General features: G+C 47.9%; 2 protein-coding genes across 3 annotated transcripts; one reads left to right on the top strand and one right to left on the bottom strand.

Moving 5' to 3' along the window:
• ajuba (ajuba LIM protein) lies at positions 1 to 7,914 on the top strand. Of its 2 annotated transcripts, XM_056442159.1 has the most exons (9): positions 1 to 338; positions 794 to 2,713; positions 4,877 to 4,978; positions 5,107 to 5,174; positions 5,295 to 5,357; positions 6,192 to 6,322; positions 6,453 to 6,504; positions 6,593 to 6,661; positions 6,771 to 7,914. In XM_056442159.1, exons 2-9 carry the CDS (start codon positions 1,153 to 1,155, stop codon positions 6,900 to 6,902), a joined length of 2,178 nt encoding a protein of 725 aa, XP_056298134.1. In that variant the 5' UTR covers positions 1 to 338; positions 794 to 1,152; the 3' UTR covers positions 6,903 to 7,914. The 2 variants fall into 2 exon arrangements, with proteins under 2 accessions (XP_056298134.1, XP_056298133.1); XM_056442158.1 differs by lacking the exon at positions 1 to 338 and having other exon boundaries at positions 602 to 2,713.
• On the bottom strand, positions 7,407 to 27,604 carry acin1b (apoptotic chromatin condensation inducer 1b). Its single transcript, XM_056442157.1, is given in 19 exon segments — positions 7,407 to 8,876; positions 8,954 to 9,057; positions 9,433 to 9,778; positions 10,360 to 10,432; positions 10,434 to 10,465; positions 10,642 to 10,749; positions 11,721 to 11,866; positions 12,020 to 12,197; positions 12,401 to 12,538; positions 13,016 to 13,158; positions 14,077 to 14,122; positions 18,566 to 18,686; positions 23,125 to 23,198; positions 23,312 to 24,151; positions 24,242 to 24,820; positions 25,140 to 25,213; positions 25,496 to 25,607; positions 25,932 to 25,997; positions 27,452 to 27,604. Coding segments are annotated over 19 exon segments (3,642 nt in total). The 5' UTR covers positions 27,587 to 27,604; the 3' UTR covers positions 7,407 to 8,549.
• Positions 27,605 to 27,841: the final 237 nt, after the last annotated feature.

Here is a 27,841-nt window from a genome sequence, read left to right as displayed (position 1 = left end):
CAATGCACACGGGGAGGGATTTTATTTATCTCGAGCGACTCGTTTCGTCTGCCGGGACGCAACTGTACCGGCGCACTACTTTCCTTCTCTCGCCACTAACTTCTCCGCTGCTCTCTCGCCGAGTCCCGGAGCGGACTTTTTTCCTTTTGAAAACAACGGGAATGATAAAAGCAGCCGAGCACAGGCGGCCGGACGGACGGGACCGAGGAGACTAGCGAGGAGAGACCTGCGTGTGTTTTCTGTCGATTAAAAAAACACTCTATCACGCTTATTTTATTCCGTTTTTTTGTCCACCCCCGCGAGCACGTTTTCGCCCTGAAATGAATGGCAGAAGTCGGGTGAGTCAACTCTCTGTGCGCAAACGGATTTATCCCTCTCGTCGACACTGGACCCACACCAAGTGGTGATAACTGTTAGCCTGCATCCCGCTGCACCTCAGCAGCCGCTTTGTGTTTTTAAAACAAACACACACACAAAAAGGAAATTCAAACGGGGAGATACCCCCCCCCTCCTCCTCATCCTGACCCCCCCCCCCCCCCCCCCCACACACACACACACACACACACTGGATCGCCAAGATATCAAACCCACTTTACTCACGTGCATTTCAGACAGTTTAACCCATAGAGGAGATGCAGATGTGGGGCCACATGAGGGTCCACAAAGAAGGCCCTCTACGACCATAGGTCACAACGAAGTGTCCTGGATGTATGTTTCTCCTGTTCCCTCTGGCTGGATTGACTTGAACTCTGAGTAATTGTCTCCTAATCCGATGGATTCTTCTTCCCCGCAGCCTACATGTGCCAGTGGATTGTCCACATGAAGGCAAACCAGATGACCCATAGGACTTAAGTCATGTAACCACCCTGAAATGTCTTAAAAGTCTTATTTATCTTTTTTTGTTGTATTTATTGAGTGTATATAAGGGTCATTTTTTTTGTTTGTTGCTGGATTCAAGGGAACTTTTTAATCGTTTGGAAGCTTCCACTTCATCTTGACTAGATTGACTTGAACGTTATTGTTCTGCTGCGCATCTACCCACACTGTATTTGAGCATTAATCTTTAATTCAAGGGGGGGCGGGTGGGTGGGTGGGGGAGAGTATTAGGACTTGACTTTGCCCAGACAGGTAAAAACCCGAGACGGCTTCGTCATGGACAGGCCGATCAGCAAGTTACTGGGGAAGTTAAAGCTAACGGACTCGGGCAGTGTGAAATTCAACAGTTCGAAGAAAAAACATGACTCCGCCAGCAACTCCAACAACAGCAACGCCAACTCGGGCATCTCCGGAGGCAGCGGTCTGCCACTGGCTCCCAGCTCCGTCGCCTCACCCTCATCAAAACCCGGCCCGTTCTCGCTTGCCTCTGCAACCACAAGCGATGCATGTGTTCCAGCGAGTGGGGGAGGAGGAGGAGGAGGAGAAGGAGGAGGAGGAGGAGGGATGGGAATGCCCCCCTCTCAGCTCCTCAGCCCGTCGCCGTCCTCCTCCTCGCTGGGTGCCGTACCCCAAGACGGCGAGCCGCCGCTTCAACCTTCCACCTTGGCGCCGCTGAGGCGCCGCTCGCCCCAGCAGCGAGCTTCCTGTTACCTCGGCGACGGCGTGGACTCCCGCCTGTGGCGCGAGTCGGGCCTGGGCCCCGAGTGCGACCCCCAGGGAGCGTTTGGCTCCAAAGCGTCCCTCAACCAGCGGCGCTACTCCCTGGAGCTCCAGCAGCTGGTCCGGCGGCAGCAGCTCCTCTCTCAGCCGCCGGCGCTCTCCGCTCCGCCGCCGTACCCGGCCTCCGCGGGCAACGGGTCGGCTCCTCGAGGCGGCCTGGCGGAGCCCGGCTACCTCTCCGAGCACGAGAGGCACAAGCGCCTCTCTCTGCAGGAGGCGCTGTTCTACAAGCGCCTGAGCACGGGCAGCGACCTGTGGGAGGTCACCAGGCCCGCGTCGCTCTCCCATCCGCCGCACCGCACGTCGGACGTGACCGGAGGCGGCGTAGGGGGCTTCTTTTACCCGCCGGGACCCACCCTGAGCCCATGCTCGTCGTTCAGCCTCCAGGAGTCGGTGCTGGTCAGCCCCAGGTCCAGCTTCGCCTCCAGCACGGCCAGCGGCGGCGGAGGAAGCCCCATGGGGAGCCGCTGCAGCAGCAACCGGACCAGCGGCATCAGCCTGGGCTACGACTCTCGCTACTCGGCCTCCGGAGGCCTCCCCCCGCAGCAGCAGTGCCCCTCCATGCAGGCGGGGGGCTCCGTGTCCGGTTGCGGCGCTTCGGGCAGGGCCGGGCTGACCCCCGTGGAGGCCTGGACTCAGTACTTGGAGGGCGGGATGCGTCCGGGGGCGCAAGACAGCCGGCACTCCTACCCGCCCGCGGTCGGAAGTGCGGGGGCGGCGTGCTACCAGGCCGGCCCCGAGTGGTGGGTGGAGCAGCAGGCGGGGGTGAGGGGCAAAGACGGGGTCGTGATGGGGGACCGGACCAGATACTCGGACCTGCCCGGCACCCGCTACCAGGAGGAGCTCACGCGACTTCTCCTGAGGGATGCTGCGCTGGCAGGCGGGGGGCTCCTGGAGGGCCTGATGCTGAAGGACCCGTCCCCGGCCGTCACGGCTCTCTCCAAGCCGAGCACAATAACACTGGGGGCCTGCTTAGCCGGAGGGCCGGCCAAACCTCAGGAGGACCCAGCAGTCGGCGCCGGGAGGGAGGGCGCGGAGAACCGCCAGGAGTTCTTTGGTGAGATGATTTTTGTGTGTGTATTATTTTAACAGTAGTACACGTGGAAAGTGAGGAGGACGAGAGGGAAACAGAGCTGCGTTTAAACCCAATTTGTAAAATCACATCCCTCTGAAGCGGTGCCTGTGAGATGTCCATGGTTCATAACAGAGCGCTGGGTCTCCCCCCGCCCCCCCCCCAGGGTGTTATTATTGTCCTCCTCGCTGCCTGGTGTCGGATCACAGGTTCCTCTCCAAATGAAAGGGTGCTATGGACGGACGGTCGGCCAGATTAATAGTTGAAAGAGTGGATGGATGGATGGATGGTACCTCGGAACCTGCAGAGACACGCAGGGTCGAGAGCATGCGAGGTGGAAAGCTGAGAAGAAGATGCAGAAAAAAAAAGCGCTCGGGCTGCAGAAACTGATCCAGACAAGTAGATATGTTTGACTGAGGAGAAGAAAAGAAAAACCCCTAAAAAAAAAGAACGTAGGGTAGATATGTATAGGCTCATTCGCGTCGGCACCTGCGGCCTCGACGCCGGGCGCACGGCGAGTCGCCAAACTGCAAAATACAGCTGTGAGACTCGAGACACAAATTACACGGTTCCCTATAAACACAGTGCTGTGTGTGTGTGTGTGTGTGTGTGTGTGTGTGTGTTTCCCTCCCCCTGAGTGACTTCAGGCCACAGTCACGCTGTGTGTATATGTGTGTGTGAGTCATGTTTGCGTCCTGGTGTGTGTGTGCTGCCTTGGCGTGTGCAGGGCGGTGTGCTGCAGCCTGTTTTTCTGCTCAGGTATGTGCGCCCGGAGGGGACGTACAATACTGTACTCCTCAGTCATTAGGAAGCGATTACAAGCTGCGAGCCGTGAAGACGCTCGGCAGACACACGTCTATTAAAGTGTTCGCTGTGGTTACATTTATTTAAAAAAAAGTAACATTTAAAACCAGATAGATTCAGAGCTAATCCCGAAAAAAATACTTTCAATAATTTCTTCCCACAAGTTTAAAGTTTTTTTTTCTTTTTTAATGGGTTATTTAATAAGGGACAGTGCACATTGATAAAAACTTTGCAGTAAATGTGCCAGTTATTACCAGTAATGCGTCTTCTTGTTATTCTCATTTTTTTTGCCTGAATACTTTTCCCAAACCAATTACATCCCAACGGTTTCTATACGTAGACGTCAAATTTAAAAGCCGGGAGTTTAAATCTCTTGTTTCCCTTTCTTTTCTTTTTTTTCTTCGGGGCTTTGGCAGATCCTTGGGCCCGTTCCTAAATATTGAAAGGACCGAGCTCGTAGGAATTCTGGATTTTGCGTGGCACTCCCTCAGCCACATTAGAAAGGAAAAGAGGCAGGCAGAGCTTTAAATAGATCACAGAAACTCGGCGGCTCGGACCGACACACCACTTTTCCACTTTACATTTAGTGCTCCGACGAGAGCCGAACGTGTACTTAGACTAAACTATTCTGTTAGAAGACCAACGCTCCGAGAGGTTAGTGCGCTGAACGAGGTTTTTATGTTATTGAGGTGCTTCTTTGTAAGGTGTGCACATTTCTACTGTGGAGGTTTCTTTTTTTTATCTGACACTAAGCTGAAGAAAATGTGAAAAAAAAGAGCTGAACGTTCTTTTGTGTGATGACAATTTGGCCAGAAATAGGCAATTAGGCTTTTGTTTAATCTACTTTTAAATGGGGGGAATTATTATCTTCAAACATGATGTTGGTCATAAGCCTTTTCATTTCCTGGGGTAGTTTAGGCTTTAAAAAAAAAAAAAAAAAAAAGCCACCTCCCATTTAATCTTCAAATGGCTCCAATTGGGGGTTTGAGGTAACATCTAAAAGGGAAGTCTATTTTCTAGAAAGGAAGAAAAGAAGAAAGAAAAAAAAGAGTCAGATCCGGTGGAGTTTCCCTTTAATAACAGAGCTTCAGCGGAGGCTCTGGGGTGGATGAGCACTCGGGCCGGCGCGGGGAACCGGGGGTTTCAACTGTGTGAAAATCCCCTAGGTGGTGCGAACGAGAGGATTTACAAGTGTTGACGCTCCGCGTGGCGTTGGGTTTCAGACGCGTCCCCTCGGAATGCGCCGTAAACCAAAGCGCCGGGAGCCGCCGCGCCATTGCTCTCTGGTCTAAACGCGTGTGTGTGTGTCCGTTGTGTCCCCCCCCCACCCCATTGTGCCGGCAGGAACCTGCGTGAAGTGTGGGAAAGGCGTGTACGGGGCGGACAACGCCTGCCAGGCTCAGGACAGCCTCTATCACACGCGCTGCTTCACCTGCGTGTCCTGTGGTGAGCACCGTGACGTCAGGAGTTTCTATCGGACACCTTCCGTTAACGCCGTTTTTAACCATTTGCTATTCAAAGTTCCTGTGTTTACGCTGCCGAGTTAAACATCTCCCCCCCCTCTCTCTCTGCAGGTCGCACGCTGAGAAACAAGGACTTCTACAACGTCAGCGGCTCTGTGTACTGTAAAGAGGATTACATGGTGAGAGGCGAGGCCGAGGCGTGTTTTGTCATCCGTCTCACGCGGTCACGGAGTCAGGAGTCGGAGCACTGATTTTCTTTCTAATAGTAATCTCTCTCTCTCTCTGTGTTGTAATTACAGTTTTCAGGATTCCAGGCTGCTGCTGAGAAGTGTAGTGTGTGTGGCCACCTTATCCTCGAACAGGTGTGTGTGTTACGTGAAGACGCGCACAAATACCTCTTAATACTTCAAACTTAAGCTCGATTTAAAGATAATTTACTTCAACCGTAAACCCGCCATGTGAATTTTTTTGAGTTGCACGCGACCGATGTTTCCTAGAATCTTCCGAGAGGCTCGAGGTTCAGCGAAGCCTTTTCATTGGCTACTCGTCAGGTTCCCACGGTAGATTCCCACTGGAATGTTTGCCTTTGTTTTTACTAAAATATGGCTGTCGTGATTAGCCTCACATTTTGTTTCCATATTTGTACCACAGAAGACTAATAATATAAATAGAAAGCGAGGGTGAGATCGTTTTCTGCGCGATGTGAACGGCTTAGCGGAGTTTAAGGGCCACAAAGTTTTCACGTAGCATGTTGGAGCTGAATTGGAAACTTCCTGAAGGGAAAGGAAGTCTTTCTACGGCCAGCTGACATATAAAGAAAGTTTATTCTCAGTGTAAAAGTAAAATATGTTGCTAAGGCGGTACAATAAGTAATAATGCAGCCATGTCATTAAAATACAGATTAACTCAATCCTATGAAATTAATGCAAATCATATTAATGTTAAATATGGGAGGGATTGGCCGTCTACATCAGAGGAGAGTGTTGCGTCTAAAGAAAGGATGGAAACGATGGATTTAACAGCATCTGCAAATAAATAAAAAATACCTACAGATTAAGTTTAGTTTTAAATCCTGTATCGATAAGGAAAACTTTAAAATAACCAACAACAAATATTCTGAAAAGAAGCAGCAGAACATTCCCACATGCTTCGCCAGCTCGATATCGATGACTGAGTGTCGTGCGGTCCCTCCTCAGATCCTGCAGGCCTTGGGGAACTCGTACCATCCCGGCTGCTTCCGCTGCGTGGTCTGCTCCAAGGCGCTGGACGGGGTGCCGTTCACCGTGGACCACCACAGCAGCGTCTACTGCGTGGCCGACTACAACAAGTGAGACGCTCGACAACGCTCCCATCACGTTCCCGCTGCCGTTGTTATTTAGCTTTTTATTCAGAGATTGGAAGCTAATTGGTTTTTAGATTAATTTGTGCTAAATAAACCTTCTCGTGTCGTTCTGCAGGACTTTCGCCCCGAAGTGCGCCGCTTGTTTACAGCCCATCTTACCGACCGAGGTGAGTAGTCTGAAGTGTGTGTGTTCTTATTTATTTCACGCAGATTGTTTCAGGTAGCTGATGCTTTTTGGTTTCTTCTGCGTCTCAGGGCAGCGAAGAGATCCTCAGGGTGGTGTCTATGAACAAGGACTATCACTTTGAGTGCTACCACTGCGAGGTGAGCAATCTTCAGCTCATTCTGTTCCTCCATTTCCTGACCTCACTTCCTCCGTGTGCATTCCTGTCCTTATCTGCGTCTTTCTCTCCCCCCCCCCCCCCCCCTCCAGGAGTGTGGTAAGCAGCTCTCCGATAAGCCCGGCTCGCAGTGCTTCCCTCTGGACTCTCATCTCCTCTGCCACTCCTGTCACATGAGCAGAGCGTGCGACACACAGAACATTCCCCCTCACAACACACACTGATGATCAGCGCATGTGGATTGTTTTTATTTTTTTTAAAAGCTGGTCTTAACACGCCGTCATTCTCAAATGTGCTTTTGCCCAGTTATACGACGAAACTGCTGATATTCAGACATTTCCACTGATTCACTTCAGTCCCCGGTGTCACACGTACTGCCTGCTGTATTATTACTGTCTCATAGCTATAAGGGAACGGGAAAGAAACTACTGCTTTTTTTTTTTTACCCCAATGTGGCTACTGTTTGCTGTAGAAGAACAAGGGATTTTTGCTAAACTGTTTTGTACATATATTATCGCAAGCAAACATTTTGCACTTAAATTTGACTTTACTGTAAGAATCTGTACAATTTGGGGAAAAACATTACTGTAATTTCTGTATGTTGTAATAAATATTTTCATGTGTTGACAAACTTTAATGTTTTGCCTGAAGAACAAAGACAAACTCGGTATAAAGAAACCATAAAAACATGTTTAATATCTGTGAAATGACGAAGAAAAAACACTGGCTGAGAACCAATTTAAATTTATTCATTTTCTTTAAATTCTCGGTACATTCAGCTCTTGCAGGAAGGGAAAAAAGCAACATCTAACGGTTTCGAACTAAAAGCATAAAATATTAAAAGTGTAACCGTTACTCTATTAGAAGGTTAACGGTTTATTTCTACCTCTTAAATATGATTGAGGATCATCAGAGGAGGGAGTTTCAAACAGACTGCAGTGCAGAGAAGGTCAGCTTCCTGTAATTATTACAGAATAAACCACTTGACAAGAATCTGGTATCCTCCAAAAACACATCCACTAAAGACACTAGGGCATGTGTGTCCTGCATCTCCACTACACACATCACGTCTCTTTCCATCACACACTTTTCTATGTTACAGTGTTGAGACTACCAGTTGCATCTTTGTGGGAGAGAGAGATGAAGGTTATTACTCACACAAACATCACCTGCTGTAACGCACAACAAAACCGCCACGGCTGGAAAACAAATTAACATGATTTCATAAAACTTCACTGAAACAAAATCCTCACTTTGACGAGGTCAAATCTAGTCGAACGTAAAATAAAAAAATTAAAACGAATAATTCTCAGTGCTGACGAGTAGAACACTAAAACTGATCCAAGGAAATATTTGAAGGTCAGGGATCTATTTTGGACTGGTTTTTATTACAGGGCTCCGAGGAGCAAGGAACTGAACCCGCAGAACTAAAATAAAGGAGGCGAGCTCCCAAACCTCAGCGGGACAAACTGCCGAGGCGAGCCAGAAAAACCGCCCCGCCTCTCGGCTTCTTCTCTAACGGCGAAGACGAGGAGGACCGCCGCGCTCTACAGGGGACTGACTTCTGGAAGACGGAGAGAGAGAGAGAGAGAGACCACAAGAGTGGGGATCAGAGCTAGAAGAACTGTTGTAACTATCAACAGAACGCGTGCTCGCCATTCTCCTGTGTACATTGCCACGGACGAGGTGGGAGGGGTTTAAATGGCGCGTGGAAGACAACGCTGGCGTCGAGTGGACGAATTAAAGCAGTGGGGCGGGTAGCGAGGAGCAGACGCCCTCCTGAAACGCCCAGATGAAACACTGCCTCCCCAGCTCCGCCACGCCCCTCTCTCCTTCCTCCGTCTCCAGCTTCCCCTGCAGCCACTCGGCCCTCAGCGACGTCTATCTCTGGGGTTGCTACGGCTACGAGAGCGACGCCCACCGCCGCCGCCCACCGAGGGCCGCTGGATGTTTTCCCTCTTCTTATCCCCCTCTCTCTCTCGGCCGCGTTCCCTCTCTCGGTCTCTGTCGGCGACTCGCACGGCCGGCCCGGCGCTCGCCGCCGCCGCCCCCCCCCCGCCGCCGCCATCCTTCTCCCGCGCCTTCAGCCGCTCTTTCCGCTCCTCCTCCTGCTTCTTCTCGTCCTCCTCCTGCTGCTCCTTGCGCCTTTGTTCGCGCTCCTTCTGCCGCTCCGTGCGGTCCAAAAGCCTCTGCACCGCCTGGTGGACACAGAGCAGAGTGTTGGAGGACGCGGAGACTAACAGAAGAGTTCTGGACGGGCGGAGAAGAGACCGACCTGCTCCTCGGAGAGGGGGAGCCAGTAGATACACGGAGCCGCTTTGGTCTTCAGGAACAAGTCGTCGAGCAGTTTCACAGGAGGCTCGTCTCCTTTCTCTGTCGCTGGAAACAGAAAAAAAGGGGGAATTTCTTCAAACAGCGGAAACAAATCAAAGATGAGATTTAATGAAGTTTAACTGGAAGCTGCAAACACAACGACAGAGGCGGGAAACACGGGGTCCGTGTCAACAGAGCGTGCTGGAGATGCAAGTCTGTTTCTCTCTTATCAATGCAGCCCGTTTCATGTGGATACTAATAATAACAATTAGTAGATTGAGGTGTAGCGATGGTTGTTATATATAAAAAGTAAACTAAAAACATGTGGCATGGATATTTATCTATGATCTAGAACACATAACTTCCCTTTGGAGAGTAATAAAGGATTACTATATGCATTTGTATCTACACAATCATGCTTTTATTTTGGCGGTTCGTTACCCTTCTTCTCCGTCTTCCTCTCCTTGCTCTTGGCCCTCTCTCTCCTCCTCCGCTCTCGGTCTCTGGACCGAGATCGCTGCTCCTCCTGCGCCGGGCTCGCGAATTCGCGGACCTTATCCCGGTCCCATTCGCGCTCGCCGCGGGCGCGTTCTCGGCGCTCCATCTCCCGCTGTCGCTCCGCCCACAGGTCCCGCACCACCGGCACGCCTCGGTCTCTTTCCCGGTCGTGCTCCCGGTCCCGGTCTCGCTCGGGCATCAGAGGCGGCAGCCGGGGCTGAGGAACGCTCGGCGGGGAAACGTGCTCCTCCTCCCTCTCTGGCTTCAGGATGCCTCTCCGGATGTCGAGCTGCAGGGGAAATAGTCGCGATGGTAAAGTTGGATAACATTTTATGGACAAAAACATTTAGAAAAAAAGGGCGATAAAATATACGGGGGAAAAATCGTCACATAAAAATCTGATGAACTGAAAACAACAAACGCATCAAATTAAGTTTAGGATGAGTTTTTGGTAGGAAATCAGAGGGTCGGCGGTCCGATTCCCTGGTCTGTGTCGATGTGTCCTTGAGCAAGAAGCTTAACCCCTAATTGCTCCCCGTTGCCGAGTCTACGCTGTATGAATGCACGCTAAATGAAATGTAAAAGAACAATGTACTGGTCTAGGAAATGCCTCGGACTACTTTTACAGATACAACTCAGAATATGAAAATAATATGAAGCTAAATATGACATAACGAGTTAAATTGTGGAACCATTTCAGATGAGAAAAAACATATTTAGTCATTTTTCTTTGGATCGCTTGATAGTTGCATACTAGGAAAGAGTATTGCTTCACTCCTTCAACTGACACCAACAGTCAAACATCGGGGACTCCTTTCTTTATTTACCTCCGTCGAGCAACAAAGAGAAACTTGGCGTGTCGTGCGTTACCTCGTCCTGCTCACAGAAGTCGACGCTGAGGACTTTGGGGTTGCTCTGAGGCCATTTGACCCCGTGGAGGGCCTCTGGTGGCGGCCGCCTCCTCTGTTGTAGCGTACTGGAAAGGGAAAAGGGGAAAACATTACGAGGCTGAAAATAGTCATTTTAAGCTGCGATCACATCTCAGGCAGAACACGGAGGCGACAGCTGGAGCAGGACAGACAATAATCACGGAAACGCTTCAGTCGGTTCCTGAGCTGCACGATATAAAACCGTCGATTGGTCGATACTCACGGTGACGTAGCAGTGAGACTTGATCTTGTCGATCCAGAAGCCCTCCTCCACCACGCTGCCGGTCCTGTTCAGCAGCTCTTTGAGCTGGCCCAGGGTGAAGGGGCGCACCTTTGGGAGACACGAGGAGCACGGCTCAATCAAGCTCAACGGACATCTTCACTTTGAGTGGGTCAGTTTATATAAAAAGTCAAAACAAGACGCTAAGAGCTAAACGGCTAACGTTAACGAGCTCGGCTGCGTTCGCGGTGTGGCATCATCCGGGAACCAAAAGGGTTCGGATGTACACTTCGGGTAGCGATAGATACGTGTTGTTGTTGTTGTTCTCGTTTAGTGTAATTGAGATGACAAAATAAATGAGAACCGGATATTGGATCAATGCGTCGGCTCGAGCACTCGCCGATACTCGATCCGGCACTTTAGGACGTATGAGATGGATTTCTGATCTAAATCTGAACATGAAGTCTTGACAACGTTGGAATGAAGACGACCAACAGCCACAAAGAGTCAGATCAGTGGGAGTCGAGTACAAAGAGAAATGCACAAACTCCAACGGTGTAGCTCTGAGGATGAAGATGATGAAGATGATGGTCTTGACAACTAGTTTAAACGTTCATCTTTCCCAGAGGATGCATCCTGATGATTTGTGCAGCCTCTGACTTTTTGTCCCGCACCAGGTCAAAATGTAAACTTGTCCACATTACATGACACTTCTGGAGTATTGTCAGTATTGATCCAAAGATTACTTACACGTCTTGCTTTTATGACGCAAGTAAAAAGAAATCTGCGAGTGCTGGTCATTAAATGTGTAACGTCTGGACTCGTCATCGTCTGTTTAGTCGTGAGGTGCTACTTGACGACAGCCATAACACCTGGGTTAGTGCTCCTGGCTCTAATTATGGGAACCATGCCGTTGACCACAGCCATTAAAACGATATACCTCACTCATGAATAATTCACTGGGTAGACTTTGAAATGACAGATTTGTCCGTGCAATCATTTCCCCTCGACCTCATTTTAGTTTGCGGTGAAGGTTTAAGGCTCCACGGAGCTTCCCTATACGCACCGGGTCACAAACTCACCAGATTGGTCAAGTGGACGATGCTCGAGGCTTTGCCGCGAGGCGGCGAGGGCTGCTTGGCTGCACGGACGGGGTCGTCGATGGTGACGGACACGCCGGACTTCTGTTGACTTATGGAGCGACGCACCAGACTGTCGCTCGGGGTAACTGAGGGGAAGACGATGGAGAGGCGAGTGAGTGGAATGGGTAAGAAAACAACAACAAAGAAAACACAAACGTCTGTAATCAAGTACAGAGAGAACGTCGTGCCAAAGGAAAGTGAGGAGTCAGCAAAAACATCTGCAGCAATTAAAAACCCGCCTTTCTTTGCCTCTCCTTCCAGCGTGACAGTCGTCAGTGTTTCCGAGGCTTCCTCAGAAACACTGTTCTTCCTTTTGTCCCTGGAGGTCCTGCGTGGTTTCTCCTTCTCCGGTTTGTCCACCTCCTCCTCTTCCTCCTCGTTCATCTGTCCGTTCTCCTGGCTGTCGCCCGGGACGACCTGCAGGGAGAATGGCGGGAAAAAAACGGTTCAAAACCACTGGCGAACAACTCGGTTGAGAAGCATCTCCAAAGAACGGCTTTAAAATAGACGCTAAACATAACGGGACGTGGCATGAAGAATATGAACTACGATGTTTTCATCCGACAGCAATTACACGATGCTCCTCCTCCTCCTCCTCCTCCTCCTCCTCCTCCTCCGACCTGTGTGACGGTGCGTCTGATCTTGAGGCCTTTGTCCTGGCCGCTGTCCAGGTTCTCCTCGTCCCCGGACATCTGCAGCTCCTCCGAGTGCAGCTCCATGACGACATCCTGGTTCACTTTGATGTCTGGGATCAAAGACTGAAGGACGGACGACGGAACAAGAGAGGGAGAGAAATATTTCAATATCTTTGGCGACATCTGATAAGTGTGAATATTGAGGGATCGGTCGTCTTGATGAAACCACCTTTCCCAGCTCACTAAACTAGTCACTTGGTTTTTACAGACTGAATACAAACAGATTTTCTCAAAGACTTCCTACACAATTATACAACCAGAGGACTCCCCCCCCCCCCCACCCTCTGCTAGCCAGTGGAGAGAATGAAGGTTTAAGACTCGCTTGAAGCACTTTTCAGAACCAGATGTTGACTCTTGGCTCTTAAAGAGTAAAGCCTTTGTCGCTTCAGAAGCTTTGATCTGATTTTTTTTGTCAGTATTGGCCAAAATGTCATCTCCAATCAGGAAATATTGCTACAACTAAAAGAAGCAAAATCATCCATTTAATTCCACACATTTTCCCACGCCCACACACCTGGTCCCGGCGTGCCGTGTCAGTACCTTCAGTGAGTCAGTGGTGATGCTGATGGAGGGCTTCTTGGTGACCGCTGCGCTGGAGCCCCACCGCCTCTTCCTCGCCGCCACGGCTCCCGCGTCGGCATCACCGGCTCCTCCGTCTGTGGAAACCGTAGACGTCTTGCTGCCTGCAGAGGAGACGCAAACACGCGGTTCATCATCACCGAGGAGAGCAGATCAACTCCCAGATGGACGGTTTGCTCTCTGCTGAGCAGAAGTACGGTAACAAGTTTCTGCAGGTCCGTCGCCGCAAAGAAGAAATAATTGCTTTTATACTTTAACCCAGATAGTTTGGCCATCGGTTGCAGTAGCTCATTAAAGTGAAAGGAGTTTATAAATGGCACTGTGTGATGAGTAAGTAATTTCCATTGCCATTTACTAGAGGACGGTATCTGTGCATTACTTCTGCCACACCGAGTCTAACCCTCCTGTTACCTTTCGGGTCAATTTGACCCCATTCAATGTTTAATGTCGGTGTTCTTTGGGTTCAATTTGACCCCAGGCTGTTTTTCACCGTGTCAAACATATAAGAAATATCAACTTTTTAATATATTTAAAGGGCTATTTAGGTAGTCAACAAACAAACATAAAGTACCTCACACTTAAACTTGGAAAACAATATTAATTCTAATAATTTTCTGGAGGTTTTAATTGCTGGGGTCAAATTGACCCCGAGGGTAAAATATGTTAGTAAATGTAAAGGTAACAGGAGGGTTAAAGGTACAGTACAGAATTAATGTTAAAACTATTTCACAGCAGGCACCGACAGGGTCCTTGTGCGTGTAAACAGCAGGAACGCCTGTAGCACGGTAACTTTTCACATGTTGCGACCAAAACCAGCAAATAAGTAAAAGCGGTTTGTTTAAATATCACTTTCAATCTCTGCTTCCCAAACGCTCTGCTCACACACCCTGTGTGCGAAAGGATAGAAATAAATACATTTCCATCTTCCGCCAAATATTGAGGAAACAAAGTCAGAAAACGAACAGAGTAACATATTCTAGATAGTCCTCATGCGGGACAGAAGGTGTGCCTCGTCTACTCACTGGTCAAGGATATCTTGCGAACGGCGAAGGCCTTTGGAGTGGTGCTCTGGAAAGAGAGACAGAGAGAGAACATACAGAAACCCCAGGGGTGCGGGGCGAGATGAGAACCACGAGTCAACACGCAAACAGGCAACGACAGAGGAGCTGGAACAGGAAACGTGGAGGGTTTGGGGCGGGGGGGTTAAACAGATGCCTGGAGGCTCCAATTATACCACATTATGGAGAGAGTTCTGGGTCGATGCCGAGAGACTCCAGACACATTTCCGCCTTCCACCTCTGCTCAAAGACACTGAGATAAAATCATTACGCTGATCCCCTCCGTGTGTGTGTGTGTGTGTGTGTGTGTGTGTGACTCTAAAGGCCTAAGCAAGTGCATAGAGTTCATTAAGACACAAGTTGTCCTCTGTAAAACTCAAACTGGGTCAAATCTCAGTGTTATTACAAGATAATGTCCACTAGAGGACTGAGAATGGAGAGGAAAGGCAGACTAGAGAAGCGGAGTGGATCTCGTCACTTTCAAGATTCAAGTCCCGTTTGGACTGGATTTATTTTACTTTAAAATCTACTTGTTAAACTTGTCCGGGGTACATGTGTCTGACTGAGTTACCTTCCAACCCAGAAATACGTTCATAATAACCGAACTAATCACAACCTGTTTTTGGAACATTTGCTGATCCTTCCATAACTAAAATTGCACCAAAGAGTTTTTGTGCATCAGGATGAATTAAATGTTATTCATGAGTTGAATTTTGCGAACTTTATGATTCACTTCAGTCAACTCTTCCAATAAAGCAAAAAGTACATTGAACATTAAGAGAGCAATATTCATCAGTTGTGAGGATGCAAAATGAGGTGTCAGGTGATTTCTGATCAACCTTTGTGGATGTCGTGAGTGACGATGAGTTCTGTGGAGCAGAGGTGGAGAACCGAGCGTCGGAGACCCAAAGATCTTTCAGCAGGACTTTCGGTACTGCAGTTTAAATTCACCGTAAAGATTTAAGATTCAAAAGCAAAACGAACACTTTCCTCGCGGTGTCGAAATATCAAATATAAACTGCAGTACATGTGACGGCTACATTTCTTTTGCATTAAATTACGAGGAAAAAAAGATGAATCCCTCATATTATGATTTTTAAAAATATGTAATTTTTTTGTTATTCTTTTTCAGTTAATCCTTTAAAATTGTAGACAATTTAAATAGAGGCATAATCACAAGTCATTTCCTGGTACCATTCGACACCTGATTCCTTACTGGCTCGACTATGGCCCAACCGCACGACAGTGTGTACTGTATCTAGGCAACAAGGATCCAATCAGAGAAGGCAGAGGAGTGAGGGCAGGGCTCGATTAGAGAATGCAGATTAGGCACCGGCCACTGGATTGGACTTTTTTTCTTGAATTGGGCCGAGAGGACTTTTCTTGATCGATCAAAGAGTCAAGTTTCAGTCTTTTGGGGAGCCAAGGGTTTCAAATGGCCTTGTGATGGATTCTGATGGGGGCGGGGGTTGACGTATACTTTGTTAGAGTCCATGATCTGTGAGGTACATCTGGCAGGTAAAAAAAGAATTAAAAATCCATTTTGCGATGCTTGAATTTATTGTCATTTAATGTCACAGTTGTCCATAATCTCCAATGCAATGTCCAAAGGGCCTTTGTGAGAGTTGGGGGGGGGGGGGGGGGTATCTGAAGTGTTATCCTGTGGCTTCACAGTTCAGGTCTCTTCTGGATGATCCAAAAAAAAGTGGACAAAAGTAATCCAGAAGAAAGTATCTTTGTCAGATTACAATCCAGGGGGAAATGAGGGTCGATGGGCATCATCTCGAGTATCTTGGCTGCCGTGATGAATGTCTGCGGGGGACGAGTTGTGGGTGCAGCGAAGAGACGGAGAGAGAAGTAAAAACAGCCGTCTTCCATCCGTCGGTTCCGCAGCAGCGGCTGGTTGAAACATCCACCGAGAGACACGCCTCTAACGGACAGCGTGGCCGCAGAGGAAGGCGGGGGATGATGCGTTGAGCGTATCCAGCTCTGTGTGGATGATCAATGTCAGATCTGTAGTGCGTATTAATGCGCGTCAGATTGTTTGTCCTTGGCGCCACATCTGTTGAAAGTCTCCGTTGAAAGTCTCAATAGCAACACGGAGCACGATGACAGAATTGACGCCTTTTAAAAGGCTGGCCAGCTTTTCAAGGCGGTGAATGATCGTCAGCCTCGAGTCAAGCTCAACCAATCACAGTGGTCAGGATACCTTTAAAAGTGTGAGCACAAGTCCACATCACCGTGTCACAGGCGGGTCTTATCCACGAAGAAAAGTCTCATAATCATTACTCCCACGTTGATTATTTTAGTTGCTTTGTTGGAGTGCGTTTCCAGACTTAAATCCCCAAACAGTGGTTGTATAAACGCTCATTTCCTCATCACCGTCAGGGTTATTGCAGGGATTCTCAGTCCAGAGTCATTCTTCCACACCACCAGCAGGGGGCAGCGTTGGATTAGAGCAAGAGGTGGAAACAAAGCTCGGGAGACCTGAAGAGTTTTGTCTGTCCTCCGAGCTGCGTCTGGAGGCGTGGATGTCGGGAGGGCCACACTTTGAAGACGTGCGTATCCTCAAAATGGCAGACGGGACGGGTGGGGACGGGCAACGCAGCGCCCGAGGCTCCCTCCCCACCCTTTACGCCGCCGTTCATCGACGCCACGCGGTGCAGTAAAAGTCCAGTCGGGTTCAGATTGGCGAGCGGGCTCCCCACCCCTGAGGATGGGTTACCATGGCAACTGTGCGCTGCTGCAGTTACCATGGCTGCCACCGCGCTGTTCGGTGGTGGTGGCGGCGGTCTGACACGAGCTCCGGTTCTTGCCGGCTCAGCACGTCAACGGCGGGCTACGGGGGGGGGGGACGCCTTGCCGACTCGGGCTTTACTCGGCGGCACGGGGTTGCAGACTCTGGGCCTAATTCAGGTAACAGCGGCGCACTTGGGCATAGCGGGACAGGAGTTGTAGGAGCGGAGGAGGTGGCGGTGGCGGTGGCGGTGGCGGTGGTAGTAGTAGTACGCAGCAGGTACCATTAGGAGGGGCAATGGAAGAGGCATGGGCACCTTCATAACAAAGCAATCAATGGGGTTTTAAACAGCAATCACACCATGAATATATATAGTGAGAGAGAAGCTTTCATGATGGGACACAGAGGCAAAAGATGGAAAGTAAGGGGACACAGAGGGGAAGAGAGGCAGTGAAAGAGAGAGTGAATAAAAGAAACAGAGAGCGAGAGAGGAAGGAGCAAGTGAGAGCAGAAAGAGAGGAAACGGAGTGAAAGAAACAGCAGAAACGAGCCCTGATGCATCTCAACACACTGGCAGGGTCCATTATTCATGCAGGTGGGGAAGAAAACCCACAAACAGTTTAAAAAGAAAGAAAGAAAGATGCTTGTAATAACATGTTTGGATAGCAGCGCCCGACTAGATCTAAACTAAGGACTCAACCACTAATGTGATTTATGTCAGTGTGAAGTGAAGGCTCGAGGCTATAACTAAGAGTAGCTACATAATGAGCGCCAACAATGATCCTGTGGCATATTTAGGTTGTAAATGTAAATATGTATCTGTAAAGCACTGAACAATGCACAGTAGACGACACTGGCGGCTGTAGTACATGCCTGGATTAAGAGGAAATAACATCCGGCTTTCTAATTGGGGCGGCTTTAGCTCAGTGGGGTAAGAGGGCCGTCCTGCAACCGCAGGGTTGTGGGTTCGATCCCCGCTCTCCCCATTAGTTGCAAGTCGAAGTGTCCTTGAGCAAGGCACTGAACCCCCAGTTGCTTCCCGGGCGCTTCACCGCAGCCCACTGCTCCTTAATAACTAAGGATGGGTTAAATGCAGAGAACTAATTTCCCCTTGGGGATTAATAAAAGTGTATATTCTGTATATTCTATTCTAATTGTGCCACAATAGTTTGAAAATCGTCTCGATGCGTCAGGGCGCTTACGTTGTCTTACTTCCTCCCCCCGTAACAAACACACACACACACACAGACGGTGGGAAGCATGCACGTTCTGCAGCATGATTTTCTACCTTAACACACTACTGCCATCACTACTTGCACCCGAGCAGCATCAACATTTAACATCCCGCTGCAGGTAGCGCACAGACAAGGCGAGTGTGTGAGAGACCATCTAAACTCTGAAATATTAGTTGCATTAATAGAGTGGATTAGTTCATTTCCATTTACCCCCAAGGACCCAACTCAACCCTCGTGTGTTCACCTATGAGCATGTGATGAGTATTTACAAAGGATACAGAAACTGTGTGCAAAGCCAGAATCGAGAGGATGAAATCTCCACAGGATCCAGACAAAGGAACCTTTTACAATATACCCCGGGGTCGTGTTGGTTTAAGTTACCCTCCTAACTTGTGCCGTCGACTACACATGCTTTAATGTGAATGAGGATGCGGGTTAGTAGGAGACAGAGCGAAGATCCAGGCGCCCTCGGTGACCTTACCTCCTCCAGGCGACCCTCGCTGTTCTCCGGCTCGGCCCCGGAGGGCGGCTGCTGGGCATCGGAGCTCTCGGAGTCGGGCTCGGCCTCAGTCACCGCTGCTGCGCTGGGCTCCGACACCTCCCTGCGGGCGGAAGAGACGGTCGGGGTGAGCGGCCGGGAGAAAGAAAGCTCAGGGTACAACCAGAGCGTCTGATCTTACCGACGCGCCGCTCGTTCTCTTTGACTGCCCTTGTGCGGCTTTCGCTAATAGTATCAAACAATGGATTCCTTGGGGCGGCGATGCATAATTTAAACATATCAAAGCCTCTTATTTGTAGAAGTAATCGATAATGACTAATTATACAGGCCTAGCAGCGTCCTCAGAGTGGGTACGACTGTTGACAGAAGGATGAATTGACCCCATCGTGACTTTTGTGGATGTTTCTTTTGTTTTTTTATGTTGATCCTGAGATATTTATATGTTATAAACGATCACAAAGCAGTGGTGCTCTCAGTGAATCACTTCTTTAGCTCTGACCAAGGGTCCAACATGCTCTGCTCCGGAGGCTCTCGTGCACTAGTTTCACATTTTCATGCCGGTTTTGAGGATTTCAAGTCAGTCCGGGTTAAATGTTTTGTAATAGTGATATTTGTTAACCGGAGAGGTTGAAAGTTGTTTGTTTGTTTGTGTATTTTATTCAGTCAATCAAATCAAATACAATACAATATTATCCTATATAATATACAAAAGAGAAAGACTGAAAAGGTATAGGTAGAAGCAAAAAATGCTTATAAATTCCTATCCTAAATTGAAATCAAAATAAATTAGAAAATTAATATAAAAAGAGAAGAAGAAAAAATATATATATATATATATATACTACCACATACATCTTCCATATAAAAGCGCCACGGTAGCTCCGACAGTGTAGAAGAGGGGGGTTAGCGAAGGGTCAATAGTGGTGGCCGGACCAAACAGACAGTTTGATAACATCTCGTGGAGCTTTAGGACATTGCAGCTCGATATGCCCAAACTGAGGGTTTGTCTGAGAGCACAAAATGATGTGCAGGACAAGACGGGTTAAAACACCAGGATGTGTCAGGAAGGGTGCTGGGGGCCAGAGATCTGGGTCACTCCTGCTATGAATAACTCACCCGCTAACCGACACCCAGGGTCACAAACACTCCCCAAACAAACTCATAGTCCAAGACAGCTGAATCCCTGCTTCATCGGATCATTATTGAAACAAAAATAATCTAAAAGGCAGCCAATAAAAGAACATTGAAGTATTACTGTGAGTCAGACCTCACACAGGCAGAAGCTTCTACACGTTGTTTGATTTTATCGCTGTTATCTAAGAGAGCTAAACCAAGCAGATGCCATCATTATATTTTTAGCTGCCGTCAACCTCCACTACCGCCGAGGCAGCACCCTGTAGGTGGGAGAATCACATTTTCCAGCATCCTGCACATCGCACTGCACAGTGCACTTACAAATTTGATAGTTAGCGTTTCACAGGATACCGAAGTAAATAAAACATTTAAAAAAACACTAAATCAATAAATGTTTGATAGTGAATTGCAGGTGCCAATTCCAATCTGTGCAGCATGTTTTGACTTAAATATTCTTATTGGTTTTTGCAGAAACTCCTGAGTTTGGTATACAAAGCGACAGAAAACCAAAAGTTGCACATCACAATTTCCTGGAGCCTCAATCTGATTAATCCACCAGTCGATACAGACAGTAGTCGGTTAACCTTCAAGATGCTCAATTTGACCCTCAGAATAATCTCAGATTCAAACGCCGAGTCCCCTTCATCAAAGTCCCTTCTATGAACAGGTGCTTCAGTTGCCGTTTGATTTAAATAATAAAAAACCTGCACAATAACTGTAAAAAAAACAACCAAATCTCAGTTTTTCTTCTTTCTCCTTAACGTGCGGCACGGCCACCGGCGGTCTGTTTAAGAGGAGGGTCTGTAATGTCGGTCAATGGACCGGTGAAATCTACCCGGCGCGTTCGGCCTCCTCTGGATATTAGTCAATGAGAAGTGCGGGCGGGACGACAGCAGTTGCCCCTCCTCCGTGCCACAATGGCTCTCCTCAGTTGCCCACGGTGTGGATGTCAACGTCTATGCGTGTGTGGCTCTTGGGTAAAGCCAGAGACGCACCTGGGCAGCATATAAAAGAGACAGATGTCTACTAGAAATACAATCCCCCCCGGATCAGGAAAGACCAAGCTAAGGTGAAGTAATGACACCAAAAGAAAGAATGAGTGAATTAAAAGCGTGTCTGCGTGACGCTGTCGTTTTCCTTTCAAATAACACCCGTAAAGCCCTGTAAGTGAAACCTCTTTGTATTCATGCGACCGCCCGGTATCACACAATTAATGCATCTACTCGATTTGAACCGCTTTAAGGAAGTGAATATAAGTGTGGTTGGACCCGATGTACAACATCTCATTGATGGTAGCTCAACAGAATTACTCAAATAATGTCCTAATCCACAAAGTGGGCTCATAAATAGGACCATCGCATTGTCAGCGATCATATCGGTCATACAGTGAGCTCTCATGGGACAAGAGTACAAGTGCTGCTGCCAGCTGGGAGAATTATATATAACACCATAAGGGTCCATTCACACCGACTGTACGGCTAACAGATGTCTGCTTTAATGATCTCCCCTGACATCAGCGAGATCATTAACAGCCACCGCCACATAAAGCCTGAAATAAAAGAAATAATCTTATGTGGTGTAGAGAACACGCTTGCACGTACAGCGGGGCCATAAATCAGCCTTAATGGGGCGATAAAGAAGATGCCATTATTAAATAAGAAAATGCATTTCCTCTTTATCCCTCTCGTGTAGCTGGCATTAAAAAATATATATATTTGAGGTCAAGAGGAATAACAGAGTAGGGGAGAAATCACAGTCCGCATGATTCTCCTTAGCACACCGAGCAATCTGAGCCCATTATTTATTAATCATTGTGCTTTGTGCTCCTCCAATGTGAAGCTATTTTCGGCACAGATCATAGAAGGGAGACCCCCTTCCCCCCCCGGAAAAAAAATCTTCCCCGCTTCTTCACTCAACAAAAGACCCTCACCCACGGTCCCACCCCCGGTCCTCCTCACATGGTCGAGCACGCGCGTGAACCAGGCCAATGTGGACTGATGACATGCTTTTTAACAGGCAGGAAGGAGCCGTTGGCTCATCGGCATCGCAATGTGCAGCCGGTCTTCCCGGTAGGACGCGACCGGGAGGGGGGGAAACCGGCCGACGTATACACGTTGATGTCTGATGTTTCAGTACAACCGGCAAGCTAAAAGCCTCGAGTCGCCCTCTAGCTCGCTCTTACCCGTTTTTGTTGCCTTCGGACAGCATTATAACCGGCCTTGAGAGGGGAACCCCCGGGGATAAAACACGACGCTGCGCCGCCAACGGTTATTCCGGTGAGCCGTCGGTTGAAATCGGGGACGCGAAATAAAAAATAATCCGGTAGCGGTTGTTTCTATTGCCGATTCGCCGTGCACTGCGTCGGTATCAGGGATGCAATGCATGCATGTCGGCCATGTTGGCTAGCGAGACGAGCGTCAAGTCCACCAGGGAGGGTGAAAAAAAGATATCTTCCGGTGAAAGATTTCCAAAATAAAAGAAATGTAAACCGTTTAAAAGTGTCGCATTCCGAGATATAAATCAAATAAAAGTATTATTCAAGCGAAAGGACTGCGCCGCGTGGAAACGCGAGCTCTACTGCCAGCCACAGAGAGAAAGTACATGAAAAAGAGAAACCGGGACAATGAGGCGAAGGGGGAAGAAAAGGACCCTCTTTTCTCAAGAGAAAAGCAGCAGCAGCCACGCCGCTCGTGGGGCTGCCGCAGTGAACGCCTGACGAGAAATACACAAACTGCTACACAACCGATTTATGTTTAGGAGATCTGGGAGGAGTACTGTTTTAAACCGGAAGCGCATTTTATAATTCCATTATCTGCAGACAAATTATATACAATGGTAAATTACTTAATAGAGCTCACTTAACATAATCTGCATCACCTTAACTTCAGTGCACTATTCCTGTACTAAATACGGCATACATGTGATTAAACCACAGCCTCCATCTAGTAATACAACAAAAATAGATCAAAGCAAAAACCCTGTGCTCATTTAATTTAACTTACTTTATTTAAAATTAAAATAACTTTTCCTTTTCCTCCGAGAGCCAAAGTTAATTTAAGCATGCACACATAGAAAATGTATTTGTCATCCTGGATATCCAAATAATACAATGGTTCACGTTGACTACATATTTCCAAGGTTGAAGTGCTCCTCTTGTTATTTTATCACCGCATTTGATTTATAAGCTTCTGATAGCAAGAAGAAAACATAAATACACACATCATTGTTGATAATTATTACAGGGAGCCACTTAAGAAATCAATGACACGCTGATGTTGTTGCATCTAGTATGCACATTAAAAAGATGTTTAATTTTTGCTGGGGTAAATCCAACCACATACCATCTGAAGACCTAATTCCAGTAATTAATGAGAACCATGAACTGTATATTAATGATGGTTACTGACCTTTTTGAAGGGCATTGTTTCTCAGCCCCTTTCAGGATCAGGGTTTTCTTGTCCTCTGCATCATGCTCTGTCTTCTGTGAAATGGTTTTAAATTATTTAAAAAGAAATAGCAGTACACACAATAGTTCAAACATCTCGATCGATGCTGTATTGAATGACAGACACCCACATCGGTTTGATAACTGACCTTCAGCTTTTTGACAGGGATGATTTTATCACCGGAGGAAGAAGAGGAGGATTGTGACGAGTGTGAAGAGGAGTCCGATTTGGAGTCAGAATCTGATGAGGAACCCGAGTCTTGGACCTCAGTCACAACCACCCTTCCTTTGTTGGCTGTCTCCTGTCTCTTCTCCTTCTCCTTTTGCAGTTTCTCCTCTCTTTTCTTCTCCTCATCCTGCTGTTTTTTTTCAATTTCCTCTTGCTTGCGTTTTTTCTCTTTTTCCTCTTGCTGGCGTTTTTTCTCTTTTTCTTCTTGCTTGCGCTTTTTCTCCTTTTCTTCTTGCTGGTGTTTTCTCTCTTTTTCTCTCTCCTCTTTCTGGTGCTGTTTCCCCTCCTCCTCCAGCCGTTTCCTCTCCTTTTCCTTCTCTTCTTCCAAGCACTTCTTCTCTCGCTCTTGGATCATCTTCTTCCTATCTCTCTCTTGCTTCTGGTGTTGTTCCTTCTCTTTCTCCTCATTCAGTCGCCTTTCTTCCTCCACTTCCCTGTTCTCTTGGAGCCTCTTTCTCTCCAATCTTTGCAGTGAAGATTCACTGGAACTGGCGGCCCCAGCAGTGGAGTGTGCAGCCTCTCCAGACATATCCACGGCAGAGGCGGCCTCTGCTCCACAGAAAGCCCCCTCTGACTCCATCTTGTGTACCAGCAGAGAAAGGGGCCCTGGTCTGCGCTTTATAGGAGGGTCAGGGCTGCTGGAACGAGAGCTTGAGTCAGAGTCTTGCCTCTGCATGGTGGAAGGTGGGAAGGGCGGCACCCTTGGACCGCATGAAGCCCCGGGGCCTTCTCCCTCATGGTCGTCTGTGTCTGGTGGGCTCTGTTTGGGAGTGTCAGGTAGGGGAAACAAGTCAGGAGGTGGAGAGGGAGGAGGAGTGGGGTGGCGCAGTTGCATTGGTGTGTGGTGTACCTGTGGAGGTGGGATGTGCTGCGGAGGCTGAAGCTTGCGTTTGGATCTCGCAACTGTGGATGGGGCGCTTGGAGGCATCTGCTGCGGCTGAGGAGGTACTCGATTGCCCTTTCGTGCACCACCGGGACCGGGTCCCCAATCCTCGTCATCCTCGCTCTCGTCGTCACCGTCGTCATCGTCATCACTGTCCTCGTGGACCTGACCTCCCGCCGAGACTCCGGCAGATCGGCTCAGGTGGAGCACGGGATGAGCCGATCCGGGTTCACTCGGTGCGGTGCCCTCCTTCTCCTGGGATCGGGGTACGGCAGGGGGCAGCCCCTGGCGGTCAGGCTGGCCCAGGACGCGCACAGACAGCGAGGCTACAGCGCGGGGAGGAGATGGAGCTGGGGGCTCCTTGTGTCCTTGATGAAAGGTGACTCGCTGCATCCTTGATCCCGGAGCCTCAATGGACTCCTGGGGGTGGAGGATAGGACCGGGGCCAACTTCGGGGCCGCGTGCCATCATCACATGACCCATCACTGAATCTGCTCCTCCTTTCTCCTCTGCTCTAGTCATTGAGGGGGGTGCAGTGTGATGCTTCTGGGCAAAAATAATGGAGTCAGTCTGAGAGAAGACGACATTCATTCACATATGTTTTGACATTCACAAGAAAGTTTAATTAATTTCCAGGTGAAGGATGACCACAGGAATAAAATCAAACACACAAGTGTTGGACACATTTTGTGTCATGTAAAAACAACAGCTTGGATTTTGAGTCACAAATAGAATATTGGAGGGACTGAAAAATTTGATTTTCACAACCTCATCTCATCGTTCTGAAGCATCTTAGTGTGTCCTGCTCGAACGGATAACTCCTTCGTTTTCCTCATTGACTCTTCAGTGTGTGGAGGTTACTGACCTTGTCAGAGCCATAGGAAGAGCAGTCATTGTCCTCAGAGTGGTCTTCATCCTCCTCCACCACTGCTGGGCTTTCTGTCGGAAAGAGACACAAAGAAGGAGTTAGTTGAGGATTAATGCCAAGGACAAGCTATGAATGAATCAGGTTAATAATCCATAATGGAAGCTTTGTGTTGTGTGTTTTGCATGTTCAGAGAAACAGACATGAAACTGAGTTAGTGCAGATGCTGAAAGAGAAAGGTGTGCTTCGTGCAGAAAGACGAAAAGAGTGTCCAGTGTCTTGAAGCTAACCAGTGAGGACCATAGTTCACGTGGCAGAGACCAGATTTATTGTGATTGTGTGTGTTGATGTATTACCGTCGTCCTCCTCCTCTTGTTGGGCCTCTCTCTCCAGTCTCTGGCGAAGGAGCTCCTGCTGCTTGGCCAGGTACTGTTTAATGAAGCTATTCTGGCTCATCTCCTCCCCGATCTACAACACAATAACATACATAAAAAGGCACTTTATTAAAACCGTTTGCAATATAAAATTCAGAGAGCAGTGACCGTGTGCATGCGAGTGTGAAAGCATTTCTCCAGTCCGGACAAAAGTATTGCTCATAAAAACAAATACAAATTTAAACCGTCAAACAAGTATTTATTAAGAACTGTTTGTCTTTGAAGGGAGTATTCTATAAGTTGGATCTACTGCCAATAAAATACATCAATAGAATAATAATAATAATACAATAACGTTTTTTTACAGAGCTTAAAATGCCCACACATGTTCAAATTAAATATTAAAATCTATTCTTACATTTGAGTTGGGCTGCAGCCCACTGTGAGAGGAGGACGACTTCTGAAGATTTTCCAGCATCAGTGCCTGCAAGAAATAAGGAGGGGTATTATTTCATTGTAAAATACTGCATCGTAAGAAATAGAAAATATTAAAATAAATGCAAGTCTAAATCAGTTTATTTTAAATTTCATTTTACTGGCCACTTCAGTTTCAGATTCTATTGGAAAGCAAATCTTGGTTTGTGAGAAGAAAAAAAACCTTTGTAACTTCACGAAGTATGTTTTGTTGTTGTTTTTTAAAATATGTCACATTTTAACAATAACCATTGATATAGCTTTAACACATTTTGTTAAAATTAAAAACAGATAAGAATGAGACCATCAGTAATTTGCGCTCACATATAGAAGTGACTAAAAATGAACAAACTCAGTAACAACGCGTAACTACATGATGTACTACGAGGTCCCCACTGCTGCCTCTTTCACACACTTTTGAAGGCTTGGTTCATTTGTACTCTGGTCACTGCAGGGATGTGTTTTGAATATATGCTAATCACTGGTATCTACACAAACTGAACATGTGTTCTAGGTACTGCAGTGACTTTATGGTAAACTAAATATAATTTCATCAGAAAATAGTGTTTTTGCAGTAATAAATGCAGAGAAAATGTATTTCCAAACCAATTACAACATGAGACAGTCCCCCTCTCTCTCCCCATGCTGGCTATAATAAGTCCAGTATGTTTTAGAAAATACTATCGCAAACTATATTGTATTCGACTACTTTAAAAAAAAAATAATAATAATAATAATAAAGAAGTATTTGTTTTCTCACCTCCTGAAACAGCATTTATGGTTACATTTGTGGAAATAAAAAACTCAAAACATGATGAGAGAACAGTTAATTAAGAAAATAAAGCATAAAAAAGGTTTTGACTATGTTAGATGTCCGTCGGGGCCAACATCTTTCTGGGGGAGGGGGGACTTTAGAGACTCGTGAGTCATGACCAGTGATTCTGAAATCCCAGCTATGGCCCTGAAACATACGGGTTTTACGGGCTGGATGCCTCGAGCAAAACAACAACGATGGAGATAGAAACAATAACTTCACAATTAACAAAAATACTCGTGGGTCAAGCTGGGGGAAAAAATGTGTTTACATGGCGGGGCGCGCCCCCGTAACCCCGATACACTCACGAACCGAAGCGCGGGCACGACGGCGTACTGTACACTGTGTGCACTCGGCTTAGGCCTCGACTTGACAGGTGCACAGTTCAACTGTGTGCAACACGGTGCACGAAGTGGACTTAGCGATTAATCGCGAACTCGGTCGGCGGGAGGCTTCGTCGTACCCGCTGGTTGCACGTAGCCGAGAGCAGAAACTGTTGCGGTGGCGTAATAACGTGTGCCAGGCGATTTATGTATTCCCGCTTCCGAGCCCACACCGCTCCGGCCTCTAACGTTAACCCCCAGCGTCTCTCGCCGCCTGCCGAACTTAGCCAGACTCGACAGGCGGCCGTAACACGAGCTAAAACTTACCCCTTTCAGTCGCTTCACGAGTGTGTTTTTCTGCCCGCTCTTCGGGAGGTTTCTTTGCTCCAGAGCGGTTTTTAAATCCGCCACTCGGAGCGAGTGTAGAGGTTTCCCATCAAGCGTAATATCTTCGTCCGCCATTTTCCTCCCTCCGCTTGTCCAAACTCCAACTAGCGTCGCTACGGCTGCTGCTCAGCGTCACAGCTCGGCAGTTTCCGGAAGGACTCGGGTTTTCTCCGAGTCGGCGAGAGTTGAAAGCAGCAATATTGGCGATGTTTTTTTATTTACTTTTTAAGAGGAGTTTCTCTTATTTAAAATGTTTTTCTTCGGGATTTGACTAGTCTACGGTAAAGTAGAGTATATGGAGAAGAAAATGCACCGATTTTTTTTGCACTT

The sequence above is a fragment of the Pseudoliparis swirei genome, chromosome 21 (assembly GCF_029220125.1).
Source record: "Pseudoliparis swirei isolate HS2019 ecotype Mariana Trench chromosome 21, NWPU_hadal_v1, whole genome shotgun sequence".
NCBI lineage: Eukaryota > Metazoa > Chordata > Actinopteri > Perciformes > Liparidae > Pseudoliparis > Pseudoliparis swirei.
Note: the sequence above shows the minus strand (reverse complement) of the source record. Positions and strands in the feature narration are given on the sequence as shown.

Bases quoted from the DNA above. Each gene is read 5' to 3' on its own strand.
- ajuba (XM_056442159.1), top strand. From the start codon at position 1,153: ATGGACAGGCCGATCAGCAAGTTACTGGGGAAGTTAAAGCTAACGGAC. The intron at 5,175-5,294 runs GTGAGAGGCGAG...TTGTAATTACAG, and splicing joins ACTGTAAAGAGGATTACATG to TTTTCAGGATTCCAGGCTGC. The intron at 6,662-6,770 runs GTGAGCAATCTT...CCCCCCCTCCAG, and splicing joins TTGAGTGCTACCACTGCGAG to GAGTGTGGTAAGCAGCTCTC.